Here is a 13,485-nt window from a genome sequence, read left to right on the forward strand (position 1 = left end):
TGGTTACATTTTATCAAAAAGTTGTCACATTTGCCCGTCGCAAATTGTGACCGTCACAAGGGAGAATATTCTGATTTGTCAAGACTTGGTAAGGCTCTATAATAGAAGTATGGTTTCCCCTAGATGCTTATTCAAATTAGACCTTCAAAAAGCTTATGATTCAATTGAATGGCAATTTGTGGAACAAATGTTGGATGCTTTGAATTTTCCTAGCAAGTTTAAGAAATGGGTGATGTGTTGCATTTCTTCTCCTACATACTCTTTGAGTTTAAATGGAGCACAATTTGGATATTTTAAGGAGAGGAGGGGGCTTAGACAAGGTGACCCTATTTCCCCTCTCCTTTTCTGTATTTGTATGGAGTACTTATCAAGGATTCTGGACTATGCTACTAGTAGATGGTTTTTTAGATACCATCCTCTATGTAAAAGTTTGAAGTTAACTCACCTCCTCTTTGCTGATGACCTCCTTATGTTCTGTAAAGGTGATGTGAAATCTATTATGCTGCTTCTTAGGGCTTTATCTACATTTTCTGCTTCTTCTGGACTGAGGGTTAATGCCTCAAAATCCGAAGTTGTTTTCAATGGTGTAGCTGTTAACCTCAAATTGGATATTATTCAAGTCTCAGGCTTTCAGGAAGGCTCTTTGCCTTTCAAATACCTGGGTATTCCAGTGCAGGCAGTAAGGTTAAAAAGAAGTGACTGTAAGGTTTTGATTGATAAAATTGTTTACAGAATCAGGGGAATAGGAGCTAGAAAGTTAAGCTATGCTAGAGCTGATCATGGGCCGGGCCGGGCCGGGTTTGGGCCGGGTTTGTGTTTGGAATTGTGGCCCTAATGGCGGGCCGGGCTGGACCGGGCCAAAATTATGGGCCGGTTTGGTGAGCCCAAACCCGGCCCTGTCGGGCTCAAATGGGCTTTCGGGCTAAAGCGGGCTTTTTTTTATCCCATATGAATTTAACAACTATAGAGAAAGGTAAGTGAAATTGCGCATGAACTCGATTACGATAATTTCCAAAAGTTTCAAACACAATCGCACTTAAATTAATAATTATACCCAGTTTTATTGTACCAGTGAGCAGCTCACGTTAAAACTAAATCTAGAGAGCATAGCTTTGTGCCTTTGACAAACTGACAGTAGTGTGTAGTAGTATTTAATAACTATTACTGTATACTTTGGACAGTGAGGAAGATGAAACAAAAAAATTGTAGGGAGCAAGGGAGTAAGGGACTATGTATGAATTAACACAGGAGGACATGTTTGAATTCACAATTCTCAAAGACATAATTATCTAAAGTGGCCACTAGGAGTTAATCTTTAGTACATTAAGAGAAATTTAGATATGCATGTTATTGGAACAAGGAATGCAGTAGTGAGATGAAGTATAAAGTAATTGGTAGCTCAAAAATTTCTTATTTTATGTTAGCTTCGGGTCGGGCCGGGCTAAAATTCGGGCCTTGGGCATGGCCCAAACCCGGCCCTACATTTACATCGGGCTTTCTTTGGACCGGGCCATGGGCTTTTTTGGGCCTGAGGTCAAGCCCAAGCCCGACAAAAAAGCGGGCTGGGCCGGGTCGGGCTATCGGGCCTGGGCCATTTGATCAGCTCTAAGCTATGCAGGCAGGCTTATTCTTATCAACTCAGTTCTTAACACATTGCATAATTACTGGGCCTCAATCTTTCTGATTCCTAAAGGAGTTATAAGTATGATTGAAATGATTTGTAGGAACTTCCTTTGGACTGGTGATGCTGAATATCATAGAGTTCCTCTTGTTGCATGGCAGAAAGTTTGTTGCAGCAAGAAGGAAGGAGGATTAGGTGTGAAAGATGCTAGGGTGTGGAATATTGCAACTGTGGGTAAACTTGTCAACTGGATCTATACAAAAGCTTATCGTCTTTGGGTTCTATGGATTGATCATGTATATATGAAAGGGGCAGATTGGAATAGTTATCAACCTCCTCCAGATTCAAACTGGAACTGGAGGAATATCTGTAAAGTTAGGACTATGCTAGCTGCTGGTTTTCAGGGCACTCAGTGGTTAGCAAGTCCCACTGGATATACTGTTGCTTCTGGTTACCAGTGGATGCAGGGTGCACACCCCCCTGTCCCCTGGTTTAAGGATGTTTGGGATGGCTGGGCTATTCCTAAGCATTCACTCATAGGTTGGCTTATCAAACATGAAGCATTGAACACTAGAGCAAAACTGTTTTCATTGGGCCTGTGCAGTACTAACAGGTGTGTTCTCTGTGAGAAGGAAGAAGAAGGACATGGCCATCTGTTTGGGAGCTGTGATTATAGCTCTAGGATTGTTGTTGTGTTAGAGGCTTAGTTACATGTTACTTTGAGCACTGCCACTGGTACATCCAAGCTTCAGAAGAAAGTCTATGGATTGATTAGACTGGCATGCTGGTATGCAGTCTGGATGGAGAGAAACAAATGTCGCATTGAGTTTAAACTGAGAAGACCTGGTATTGTTGCAGATGAGATAAAAACCACAGTGAAGTCAAGGCTGCTACAAATTGTTCCTCGGCCTGTTTTAGTAGGAGATAGTGATTGGCTTGTAAGCTTAGGACTTAATATTTGATGTTCTCTTAAGCCTAGATTTATTGTCAAAAGTGGACTAAAATGATGTAATTATGGTTCTTTTATTAATCAAAGCTCACATTTTACCAAAAAAAAACATAATACTTTCTCTTTTTTTTGCCCCACTTTTCAATTTTGGTTATGTTCTTTTGGATGAAATTGTCTAAATTGAACTTAACTGAACAAAACTGAACTTAATTAAGCTGAACTGAACGAACTTAATGGAGCTGAATTGAACGAACTAGCGCTACCCGGGAGGCAACCCGAATTATTATTTTTAGTTGTTTTCCAAACATTTGAGTTTTGCATGTAATAATTGGTTTTTAAAGGATAGACTCTGCGGAACAATATTTAGACTTGGTCTTTTGTCGTATTTGTGGTTGCTTTTGCGTCTTTGCAGCTGTCATACTGTCGCCTAGGAGAGCGCGCAATAGAGAGCTCTTGATCGAGTGTCATTCTACTCGATCGAGTGTTTACCTCTATTGGTCAAATGATAATCTTCCTCGATCGAGCGACCACAATTAATGACCATTCGATCGAGACCTTCTGTTTCCTCGATCGAACACTGTTGCAGCCCATTCTACTCGATCGAGTCCTTTTCCCTTTCGATCGAGTAGATTCGTTCTGCTTCGCTTCTTGTGACGCTGTTCTGCAGCTATCTGCGACCTCCCATGTTGCTGGTTGGTTTGGGGAGGTCCCTTCTTCGCGTATTCTTGTGAGTTTTCCGCATCTCCACTCTCTCCTTTTTAGTTTGCATTTCCTTTCCCTATTTGTGAGTACAACGAGGGCATTGTACGGTTTGGTTTGGGGAAGTTATGCATCCATATTTGTGTTTGCATATTGTTTTTATTGCATTTCTGTTATCACGTTTAAGTTCTGTATGCATTGCTTGTTTATTTTTATAACAAATTCAAAAAATCCCATACAAATTGAATTTTTTTTTGATAAAATCAAAAAATTTCATGTTTATTTTAGCATATAGGTCGAGTCGGAACGGTAGATTTCAATGATGAAATTGCACTATATTTTGTCCTTTTTACTTAAGCCTTGCATAAAGTAATTATCTTTAGCTTTGTCTTCTGCATATCTACGAGTTAATGTTAAAATTTAGCTGAACAAATAGACTTGACCCGAAATTTTGGCAAACTACTTATAATTTCAAAGATTTAGAGCCTCATAAACTGGTGTCATTTGTGACCGGTTTCATGTAGGATTGAGAGTGGTACTCATTGCATAACATGTTTATCACTTTTGCACTTTTATGAAATTCGATTGCTTGTCACTTGTATACATTCGGGTTTGTGGTCGGTGTCACATGCAGGGAGGTGTTTACAATTTCCCCTTTCTTTCATTTTCACCCATTTAGCTCCACATTAGCCAAATATAGCATTTTGACCCATTAGCTACACCCAAATTTAGTCTGCCAGTCATGTTAGTTTAGTGTAATTCTTGTGGTATATTTCATATTGTTGCAAGTTTGGCTCATTCATATTTGTACGGAGATGGTAGAAAAGAAAGAAACGTGGAAAAGAAAAAAAAAAGGAAAATGAAAAAAAAAACGTGAATAGTGAAGAAAAAAAGAAGAAGTTGAGTTGGCTGAAAGAAAAAGAGATCGTTTGTGCTCATTTTTATTTTGTGACGGTCTTACTCCTCCGATTTATTTATATCTTTTTGAGGAGATTGTGTATTGGGTAGTGAGTTTTGTGCCAAAAGAAGGGCACGTGTGTTCGATTTCTAGTCAACTGAGAATTGGATGGTTTTATATGGTCCTGTTTAGGTGCTAGCTTGACGCTTTGCCTCCACATTTCCATAACCTGTTTTGCCCTTTCTCACCTGTAACCTCACTTTCCCATGTCATTTGTAAGCCCTCGGCTGTGATGGACATTGTTGGTTGGAATGTATGGTGATTAGAATTGTCCATCATATTAGTTGTATGCATGTTTATGTGGGTCGTAGTCTAGGTGAGCGACTATTTTCTTCTTCTCTTACAATTCATATGCTTACCCTTTGCTTCATGAGAGAAGAGTGACCCGTGAGAGTCCATCATTAAAAGTCTTGCAAGGTCAACGGTTCAACTTTATTATAAACATCTTACAACTCGTTTGCATTTGACATTTTGCTATAAGTGTTAGTTTGCTGCATTAAATTGGTTTAAGTGGACAATTTGTAGCTAGCTCTGAGTTTTCTTTTCTGTTCCATTAGTTTTGCATATAGTTTTCTTGGGGATAAGAAAAGGTTTGGTTTGAGGAAGTTTGATGCGTGCATTTTATATAGACTTTTTGTACCATACTTGTACGCATCTTTATGCATATTTAGTAGTGTTTAGCTACAAATGTCCCCCGAATTGTCTACTTTGGTTTATCTTGAATTATTTGCAGGTATGAACCGGAAAGGATCATAATCAAGCCTAAAACATGTCCCTATGCATGCATTTAGGAGATGAGTTCATTCGGAGCTTGGAAACTACTAATTGTGATGCGCAAAGAAGTAAGGAAGCTAGGCGAACAAAGAAAGAACTTCAAACTACTAGTGCCTACTTTGAAGAGCCATATCTCGAGTTCTACAACTTATTTTCATGTGATTCTAATTGTAAATGAAAGCTTGTCCTCTTAGCTTTCCAACGCCACCTGAAGTTCAGTGCGCGAAGCAGGAATTATGCGCTGGAAACTACTCGATCGAGTAGATAGTGTTCGATCGAGTAGTTTAAGTCCTCGTTCGAATAGCCTATTTTAGATAGTATTCGATCGAGTAGGTTTTCTACTTAATCGAGAGGTTTTTGCTAGGATTTACTCGATCGAGGAGTTCTAAAGTCCTCGATCGAGTACTTTTCTTTATGACGCAAGATTTTAATATCCCGTCATTGTATTTTTAGAAAATAAATATCTCCCCTATATAAGGAGAGACATAATTAGGTTTAAGACTCTCTCTCCCTACTTCGATTTCCCTCTCTACTTTGAATACTCTTCTCTTCTCTTAGAACCCTAACTTGGATTTGGCTACTTGTAATCGATATTATTGCTCTTTTCTTAATCTTAATATTTTATTGCTCTTTATTATTTTTCTCTCCTTTAATATTCAATTATTATCATTAGTCTCTCTTTATCTATTGTTATCATGCTTAATATTTATTGCTAATGTATGATTGTTGCTTGTTCAATGATAATGCGTAGCTAATTCTCCCTTGTTAAGACATAGGGGAGTCATGATTTTAAGGGAATCGTGAAATAAGTAATTAGGTTTAATGCGAATTTGATCTACTATGTTAATCGCTACATTTAACTGTTCTTGTCTAATTGAGTCGACGCCATTAGTTAATAAACCGCGGTACACCTTGACCTAGATCGGAAGATTGGAAGGGGTAAGACCTGTAGCGAACTTTAGGACACTTTAGTGAGGGCGGAAGCTAAGCTATTAGTGTCTTAGGACGAATTGAGATCGAAAGGAGATATTCATTGCTCCATAGATTAAACTTGCATTACCTGAGACCTTAGACTACATTACTTGAGAATCATGGTGAACCAACTGTCTTAGTTGCTTTCTCTTTACTTATTTACTCTCTACTCATTTGCTCTCTTTCTTTCTTTTGACCTTATTAGTTTAGTTCAAATACTCAAACCCCTCTCTTGTGACCGTAGACAGACTGAATTAACAAGTAGATAGTGACCGCCTACCTCTGGAGATCAACACTACTTACCGCTGACTTCTGTTAGTAGTAATAGGTATTTATTTTTGGTACTAAACGACGGTATCAATGACACTTGGGTTAAGACAAGGAGATCCTCCATAAATGAAGGATGTCTTTCTCTTCCTCTCCAAAGAAGATGCAAAGAGGATGTTTTCACATGAAAGAGGACACCCTCTTAGCATTCTTTTTTCATCTAAGAGGATAATCAATCATCTTCATTGTGGATACTCTGGTGACAAGTGCGCCAAATTGAGTGTAGATGATCAAATTGTTCATCAAAAGTATTTCCAAAACAAAAAGTTAAACAACTGACTAAAAGTCTAAAACACTCCAAAATATAGTAACAAATGACCGGGACAGAGGGAGCAGCTTATTTCGATGTATGTTCTTTACTCATTAGAGTACATTTTACCCATTATCTATATATATATATAAAATACCGAAAACCCTAATTAGGGGTCCGAGAAAAAGAAAAAAAAATAAAACAGCTCCAAAAGAAAAAGGAAAATGATTCAAAAAAGAAAAAGATACGTACTGTAGAGGCAGTCGATCGACTGGCATCATTGGTCGATCGACTGGGGTCCGAGAAAAAGAAAAGAAATCAATTCGCATGTTTCAAGTCTTTATTCAAATGGCGATTTTTGCTCCCATGTTGCATTTATATCTTATGGGAAGTTGATTGATTATAATTATTTCGGAGATTGTGAGTTTTGTGCTTGCTATAGCACCGTGTCGATTGAAGTTTGAGCAAGAAGTAGATTTTGTCATATGGTTTTGTTACGGTACTAGCTTGATCACCTGTACCCCCACATTCCCATAAATGTTTTGCCTTTCCTGCCCTTTATCTCACATATCCCATATATACCTCGGCATGTGTCATGGTCATTTGTTCGGTTGGAATGCATATGTACGGTTATAGAGATTACTTTCATATTATTTTGCAGGCATGTTCTTATAGGTCGTTGTTAGGTGAGTGTCACTAACAAAATGAATTCTTTCTATCTTTCACATATATTCACCTGTATTTATTGAGTGATTTGAGCGACCCGTGAGAGTCCAATTTGATAAGTCTCTATAGTTGACGGTTCAGCAGTTTTTGACGACTACGTAACTCGTTTGCATGATTCACGTTTCTAATTGATTGTCGGTTTTGCATTAAATTGGTTTAGGCTTTACATGTGCATTTCGCCCTGAGATTGAACTCGTTCCATTAGGTTTTTAGGATCGAGTCTAGTTCTTGCTTGGGGACAAGCAAGGGTTTGGTTTGGGGAAGTTTGATGCGTGTCAATTATATGATGTTTTACACCCTATTTTACACGCATTTCAGAGCTCATTTGTGTAGTTTTATGCTACTATTTGCCCCATTTCGTCTACTTTCGTATTTTTATGTAATATCGCAGATTTATGCGGAAATGGGTAGAAATTGAGCTAAATCCGTCCCCGAGTACCTTGCACTGCATTCGACGTAAAGTATTTACTCAAGGAACGAGCTTGGTGGGCATTTCGAGGCCCGAAAGACAAACTCACGAGAAGTTAAAAGCGGACTGTTAGCTATAGCAGTCGATCGACCGCTGCACTTAGTCGATCGACCAATGCACGACAAACAGAAGCTACTGTTTAGAGCTTACCGGTCGATCGACTGCCTATCCTAGTCGATCGACCACACCGCTGTTCTGACGAGAATTAAAAGATCGAGATTTCCAAAGCCCATTGTATTTAGGTTTTTAGAAATAAGTGTTACATATATTTTCTATATAGCGTAACTGACTTCAAGCATTATTCATCAAGTCTTTTATCAGAAACTTTAGAGAAATAATTAGGGTTCTTAGATTATTACTCTTTCATTAATAAAGTTCGTTTTGCAATCGGTTTTGATCTCTCTTCTGCAATTCCTCTACACGGTATTCATCTGTTTCAATACTCAGTTTGTTTGCTTCCATTCGTAGTATAGAATTTCTAGGTTAGATCTCCCGAAACCGTTTTATCGTTTATGTTATTTAATTGTTTATTTGATTCAAGCATGAATTCAGTTGTCTATTTCGTTAATCTTGTTGTCGTTTTCGTAACAATCATGAATAGCTAATTTATTTGTGCTAGGATGTAGGGAATCTGTAGTTAGGCGGCATTAGAATTAAATTGGCCTGAAATCGCGTGTTGATCGATCGACCGCCATACCTGGTCGATCGACCGACCACGTGAGGTGTTACCTTCATTTTAATTGATTTAATTCTATATTTGACGAACCGAGTGCACGCGACTAGTTGAATGTTTAGGTTTTGACTGACCCATTAGATCGAAAGATAGGGGAAGTTGTTAGACCACCAATTAAAATGACTAAACTATGCTGAGATCGAAAGATAGGTAAAGTTTAGATTTTTAGTCACTTTTCAGGACGAGAGTCAGTACTAGTGATATTAGGGACCCGTAGCAAGATCGAAAGATGCTACTTGTTAAGAGTGGACCGAGAGGACCTCTTATTTTCCCGCCTCATGTGTTTGATTTAGACCTACTTAGTTTGATGCCGCCGAAACTATAGTGAACCGACCATCCTAGTCCCCTTCTTATTATTTGATTTAATACATTTCTTTAGTTTAATTTATTTTTCATTGCCTTTAGCTATAGACCAAATCAAAGAAAACCCCCACACATTATTACCATAGGACTAAATTTAGACAACTGATAATTACATCTGCCTCTCTGTGGTTCGACCCTGCTACCGCTATCTATAGTTGTAGTTGGAAATTATAAATATTATTTTTGGTGCATAACGACAGGCATCAAGTGGTATCAGAGAGACGATCCTGAAACCTGTAACCAATGAACCTAATGAACATAGGGAGTCAAACTAAAATGAACCCGGGGTAGAGGTTGTAGGAGCTAATGCAAAGGCTTGGGGGACGTCCTAAAGTCGCGAAGTCGCCCTGCAATTTTGAATCGGTCACATGGGGTACGTGTCGGGATCGTTATGTGTTATTTTCTTGTTTGAATATCTATATAATAACATATGGTGTGAATCGCTGGATGCATGAATGTGGAGGATAGGAGTTAAGGAAAAAAAGATGATGATTATGTGATTTGTATGTTTGATGATTGAAGGCATTATGTTTGATTTATAATGTGGTATGTTAGAAATACGGAAGTAAAGTTGTTTTGTTTGAGTATATAAACAGTTGCGTATATATACATATATATATATATATATATATATATATATATATATATATATATATATATATATGTTGTTGTTGTTGTTGTTGTCGTTATGCTGGTAGTATAGAAAGTTGGGAAAGTAAGATGAACATACGGGTAGTGTATACGAGTCTGCATGACTCGATCGAGTGGGGGTCACTCGATGGATTAGGTGAGATGCTCGATCGAGTGGGTCTGACTCGATCGAGTAGGTAGTTTTACGTTTTCTGGGCAGAAGCAAGTTTTTGGGCGCTCGATCGAGTAGGTGGTGGCACTCGATCGAGTGGGTATTCAGCTCGATCGAATGCGTTTTTGAGAGTTTTCTGATCAGGCTCTGAAGTTGAGGCACTCGATCGAGTAGGTGGGGCAACTCGATCGAGTGACCTCTACTCAATCGAGTAGGTTGAGGGGCTCGATCGAGTAGGTCCTATACAAGTTGTATGTGTGTTTTGAGATGTTGAATGGGTGTTTATGTTTACCTTTCTCTTATATAGTTACAAGATGCCGCCAAAGAGGAACGCTTTGTATGCTAGAGCAGAGAGTATGACCATTGATGATATAGTAAAGATGTTGGAGCACCATAATGCTCTCACAGATTCTTTGAAAAGAGTGGGAAAGGATAAGGATGTTGATCACTCCAAAATCAGCATTCACATAGCTAGGTTCAGCCCTAAGGAGTATAAGGGGACAAGGGCGCCAATTCTGCTGGATAATTCGCATATAGAGATGGAGAATATTCTCGAGTTAGTTCATTGTCCGGAGGAGTTGAAAGTGGAACAAGCTGTATTCTACTTGAGGGAAGCGGTCGGTGAGTGGTGGGATAAGGTTAAAGTGAGTGCTCGGGAGATGTATATGAAGCAGGGGCTACCTGCGATACCTTGGGATGAGTTCAGGAAAGCGATGAGGAGTGAGTTTGTGCCAGAGCATGTGCGTAATAAGCTGAGGGAAGAGTTTGATGATTTTAAGATGACATCCGAGATGACGGTAGCTGAGTACTACCGCAAGTTTAATGAGAAGTCCAGGTATGCTGAGGATATGGGGCTGAGTGAAGAGAACTTGGCATTGAGATTTGAGAAGGGGTTGACCCCTAAGATTATGGAGAAGTTACCGGTGGGAGTTCTTACAGATGTGAAGGAGGTCTATGAGCGTGCTAGGAGGGCTGAGAGGTTAGTTGAGATGACCAAGGAGAGGGGTGCTGAGAAGAGGAAAGCCGAGAGTGAGGGTGGTGGTCAGTCCAGCTACAAGAAGGGTGGCCATAATCAGGTGAGAGCATATTCATCGGGCTCGGGGTTTAGTGTTGGGGCTTCATACGGGCGTGATCGTGGTAGTGGTGGTAGTAGTTTGGGTATGACCTTTCATAACTGTGGCGGTGTGGGCCACAAGAGAAATGAGTGCACCTGTGCGGTGAATAGGGGTTTCCATTGTAGGGGAGTTTCTCACAGGGTCCTACACAGAGTTATGATAGTAACAGGTCGGCTGGGTCGTGGAACAATAGGGAAGGTCAGAGCAATAACGGTGAGGCTAACCGCAATGGCGGTAATTCATATCAGAGACCGGCGATGAACACCACCAACAACCAGGGGTCGGCTGCTAAACCGACTACCTCAGCTAGTACTGTCTAGGGAGGTGGGCAGAAGGCCAGTGACAAGCTGTTTATGATGGAGAAGAAAGCAGCTGAGGATGATGCTCACGTCATCACCGGTACATTTCTTGTTAATGGAGTTTTTACCTTTGTTTTGTTTGATTCGGGAGCGTCACAGTCGTTTGTATCATCGAGTCATCTTAAACGGTTGGGTTTGAGTGAGTACGAGTCTGTAAGAGAGGAAGTTTTTATACCTTCGGAGGAGTCTGTATCTTGTGGGCGGCTGTATAGAGGTGTTTCTATATTAGTTGGACAAGTTGATCTACCTGTAGACTTGTTAGAGTTCCCTTTAGATGGTTTTGAGATGATAGTTGGGATGGATTGGTTGGGAAAGTACAAGGCTAAGATATATTGTCATCAAAAGAAGGTCTCTCTTAGAGGTCCTAAGGGGATCAGTGTGTCTTATCGTGGGTTTGTTGTCAAACCCAAAGTTAAGTTGATTGCAACAGTGACCTTGAAGTCCTATCTGAGGAAGCGGTGCCCGTTGATCTTATGCCATGTGAGAGATCATAGAGTGGAGAGTTCGACAATTGAGCAGATACCAGTGGTGAGAGAGTTTCCATATGTCTTTCAAGAGAAAATTCTAGGGTTGCCACCGAAGAGGGAAATAGATTTCAGTGTTGAGCTGAAACCGAGGACGAAGTTAATCCCTAAGACACCGTACCGTATGGGTCCTAAGGGAGGAGTTAAGAAAGTAGTTGGATGATCTGATTGAGAAAGGATACATTAGACCTAGTGTATCACCGTGGGGAGCACCAATTCTGTTTGTAAAGAAGAAGGATGGGAGCTTGAGGTTGTGCATCGACTATAGGGAGCTGAACAGAGTGACGGTAAAGAACAAGTATCCTTTGCCAAGGATAGATGATTTGTTTGATCAGTTGAGCGGTGCAACAGTCTTTTCTAAGATTGATTTGTGGTCGGGTTACCATTAGGTAAAGATTAGGGAAGAGGATATACCAAAGACAGCTTTTACATCGAGGTATGGTCATTATGAGTATGTGGTGATGCCGTTTGGGTTATCTAATGCACCTGTCGTGTTTATGGATTTGAAGAATCGGGTCTTCAGTTAGTTCTTGGATCGGTTTGTGGTGGTCTTTATAGATGATATCTTAGTCTTTTCTAAGACTAAATAGGAGCATGAGGAGCATTTGAGGATTGTGTTGCAGACCTTGTGAGAACACCATTTGTATGCAAAGTTGTCCAAGTGTGAGTTCTGGTTAGAGGAGGTTGTTTTTCTGGGGCATGTCATTTCAAAGAAAGGGGTAGCTGTGGATCCTGCAAAGATTGAAGCAGTTACCAAGTGGGAAGCACCAAAGAATGTGGCAGAGATTAGGAGTTTCTTGGGTTTAGCAGGGTATTATCGATGGTTCGTTAAGGATTTCTCCAAGATAGCTAGACCTATGACAGCCTTGATGAGTAAAGAGAACAAGTTTCATTGGGATAAAAGTTATGAGACGGCGTTCCAGACATTAAAGGAGCGTTTGACCATAGTTCCAATCTTAGCATTGCCTGAAGAGAGTGAGAACTTTGAGGTGTATACAAATGCTTCAATGAATGGGTTGGGTTGTGTGTTGATGCAGAATGGAAAAGTGTTTGCCTATGCTTCTAGGTAATTGAAGCCTTATGAGGAGAACTACCCTACACATGATCTAGAGTTGGGTGCAGTTGTGTTTGTTCTTAAGATTTGGAGGCATTATCTATTTGGGACGACCTTTAAGGTGTTTTCAGATCACAAGAGTCTCAAATACATCTTCACTCAAAAGGAGTTGAACATGAGACAGAGGAGGTGGATGGAGTTGATTGGGGATTATAACATGGATATTATATACCATGAAGGGAAAGTTAATGTGGTTGCAGATGCTTTGAGTAGGAAGAGTTTGCATTCTCTTTGCACGGCTGTGCCTTTGATGAGATTGAGAGATGAGGTGGGGAAGTTCGGGATACATATGATCCAGAAAGAGGATGATGTGGGGGATTTGACAGTGGATCCAGACCTTTATGATGATATTCGCAGTAAACAGGCGTTGGATCGCAAGATTGAAGAGTGGAGAGCTGGAGTAGAGAAAAAGGACAGTGTCTAGATTCTCTATTCATACAGATGGTAGTGTGAGATTTGATGGGAGGTGGTGTGTTCCTAATGATGAAGAGTTGAAAACGATAATCATGACGGAGGCTCATTGCACACCATACTCAGTACATCCAGGCTGTGACAAGCTATACAAAGATTTGGGAAGACCTTCTGGTGGCCTGGGATGAAGAAAGAAACATCTGAGTTCATGGCTCGTTGTTTGACGTATCAGAGAATGAAAGGGGAGCAGCGACGACCACAAGGTAAGATTCAGTCTCTTGAGGTACCTGAGTAGAAGTAGGAGTCCATTTCTATGGAT

At 40.1% G+C, this 13,485-nt stretch overlaps 1 protein-coding gene across 1 annotated transcript; it reads left to right on the top strand.

Annotated features, from left to right (window-relative positions):
- The first annotated feature begins 109 nt into the window (after window positions 1–109).
- LOC141641622 (uncharacterized) lies at window positions 110–2,583 on the top strand. Its single transcript, XM_074450277.1, has 3 exons — window positions 110–798; window positions 1,725–2,287; window positions 2,417–2,583. The coding sequence occupies exons 1-3, from the start codon at window positions 110–112 to the stop codon at window positions 2,581–2,583; spliced, it is 1,419 nt and encodes a 472-aa protein (XP_074306378.1).
- Window positions 2,584–13,485: the final 10,902 nt, after the last annotated feature.

Source organism: Silene latifolia, chromosome 2 (assembly GCF_048544455.1).
Source record: "Silene latifolia isolate original U9 population chromosome 2, ASM4854445v1, whole genome shotgun sequence".
NCBI lineage: Eukaryota > Viridiplantae > Streptophyta > Magnoliopsida > Caryophyllales > Caryophyllaceae > Silene > Silene latifolia.

Coding starts and splice junctions, on each gene's coding strand:
- LOC141641622 (XM_074450277.1), top strand. CDS start 110: ATGGTTTCCCCTAGATGCTTATTCAAATTAGACCTTCAAAAAGCTTAT. Junction 799..1,724: donor CATGGGCCGGGCCGGGCCGG/GTTTGGGCCGGG, acceptor AATGATTTGTAG/GAACTTCCTTTGGACTGGTG. Junction 2,288..2,416: donor TGGCCATCTGTTTGGGAGCT/GTGATTATAGCT, acceptor GCTGGTATGCAG/TCTGGATGGAGAGAAACAAA.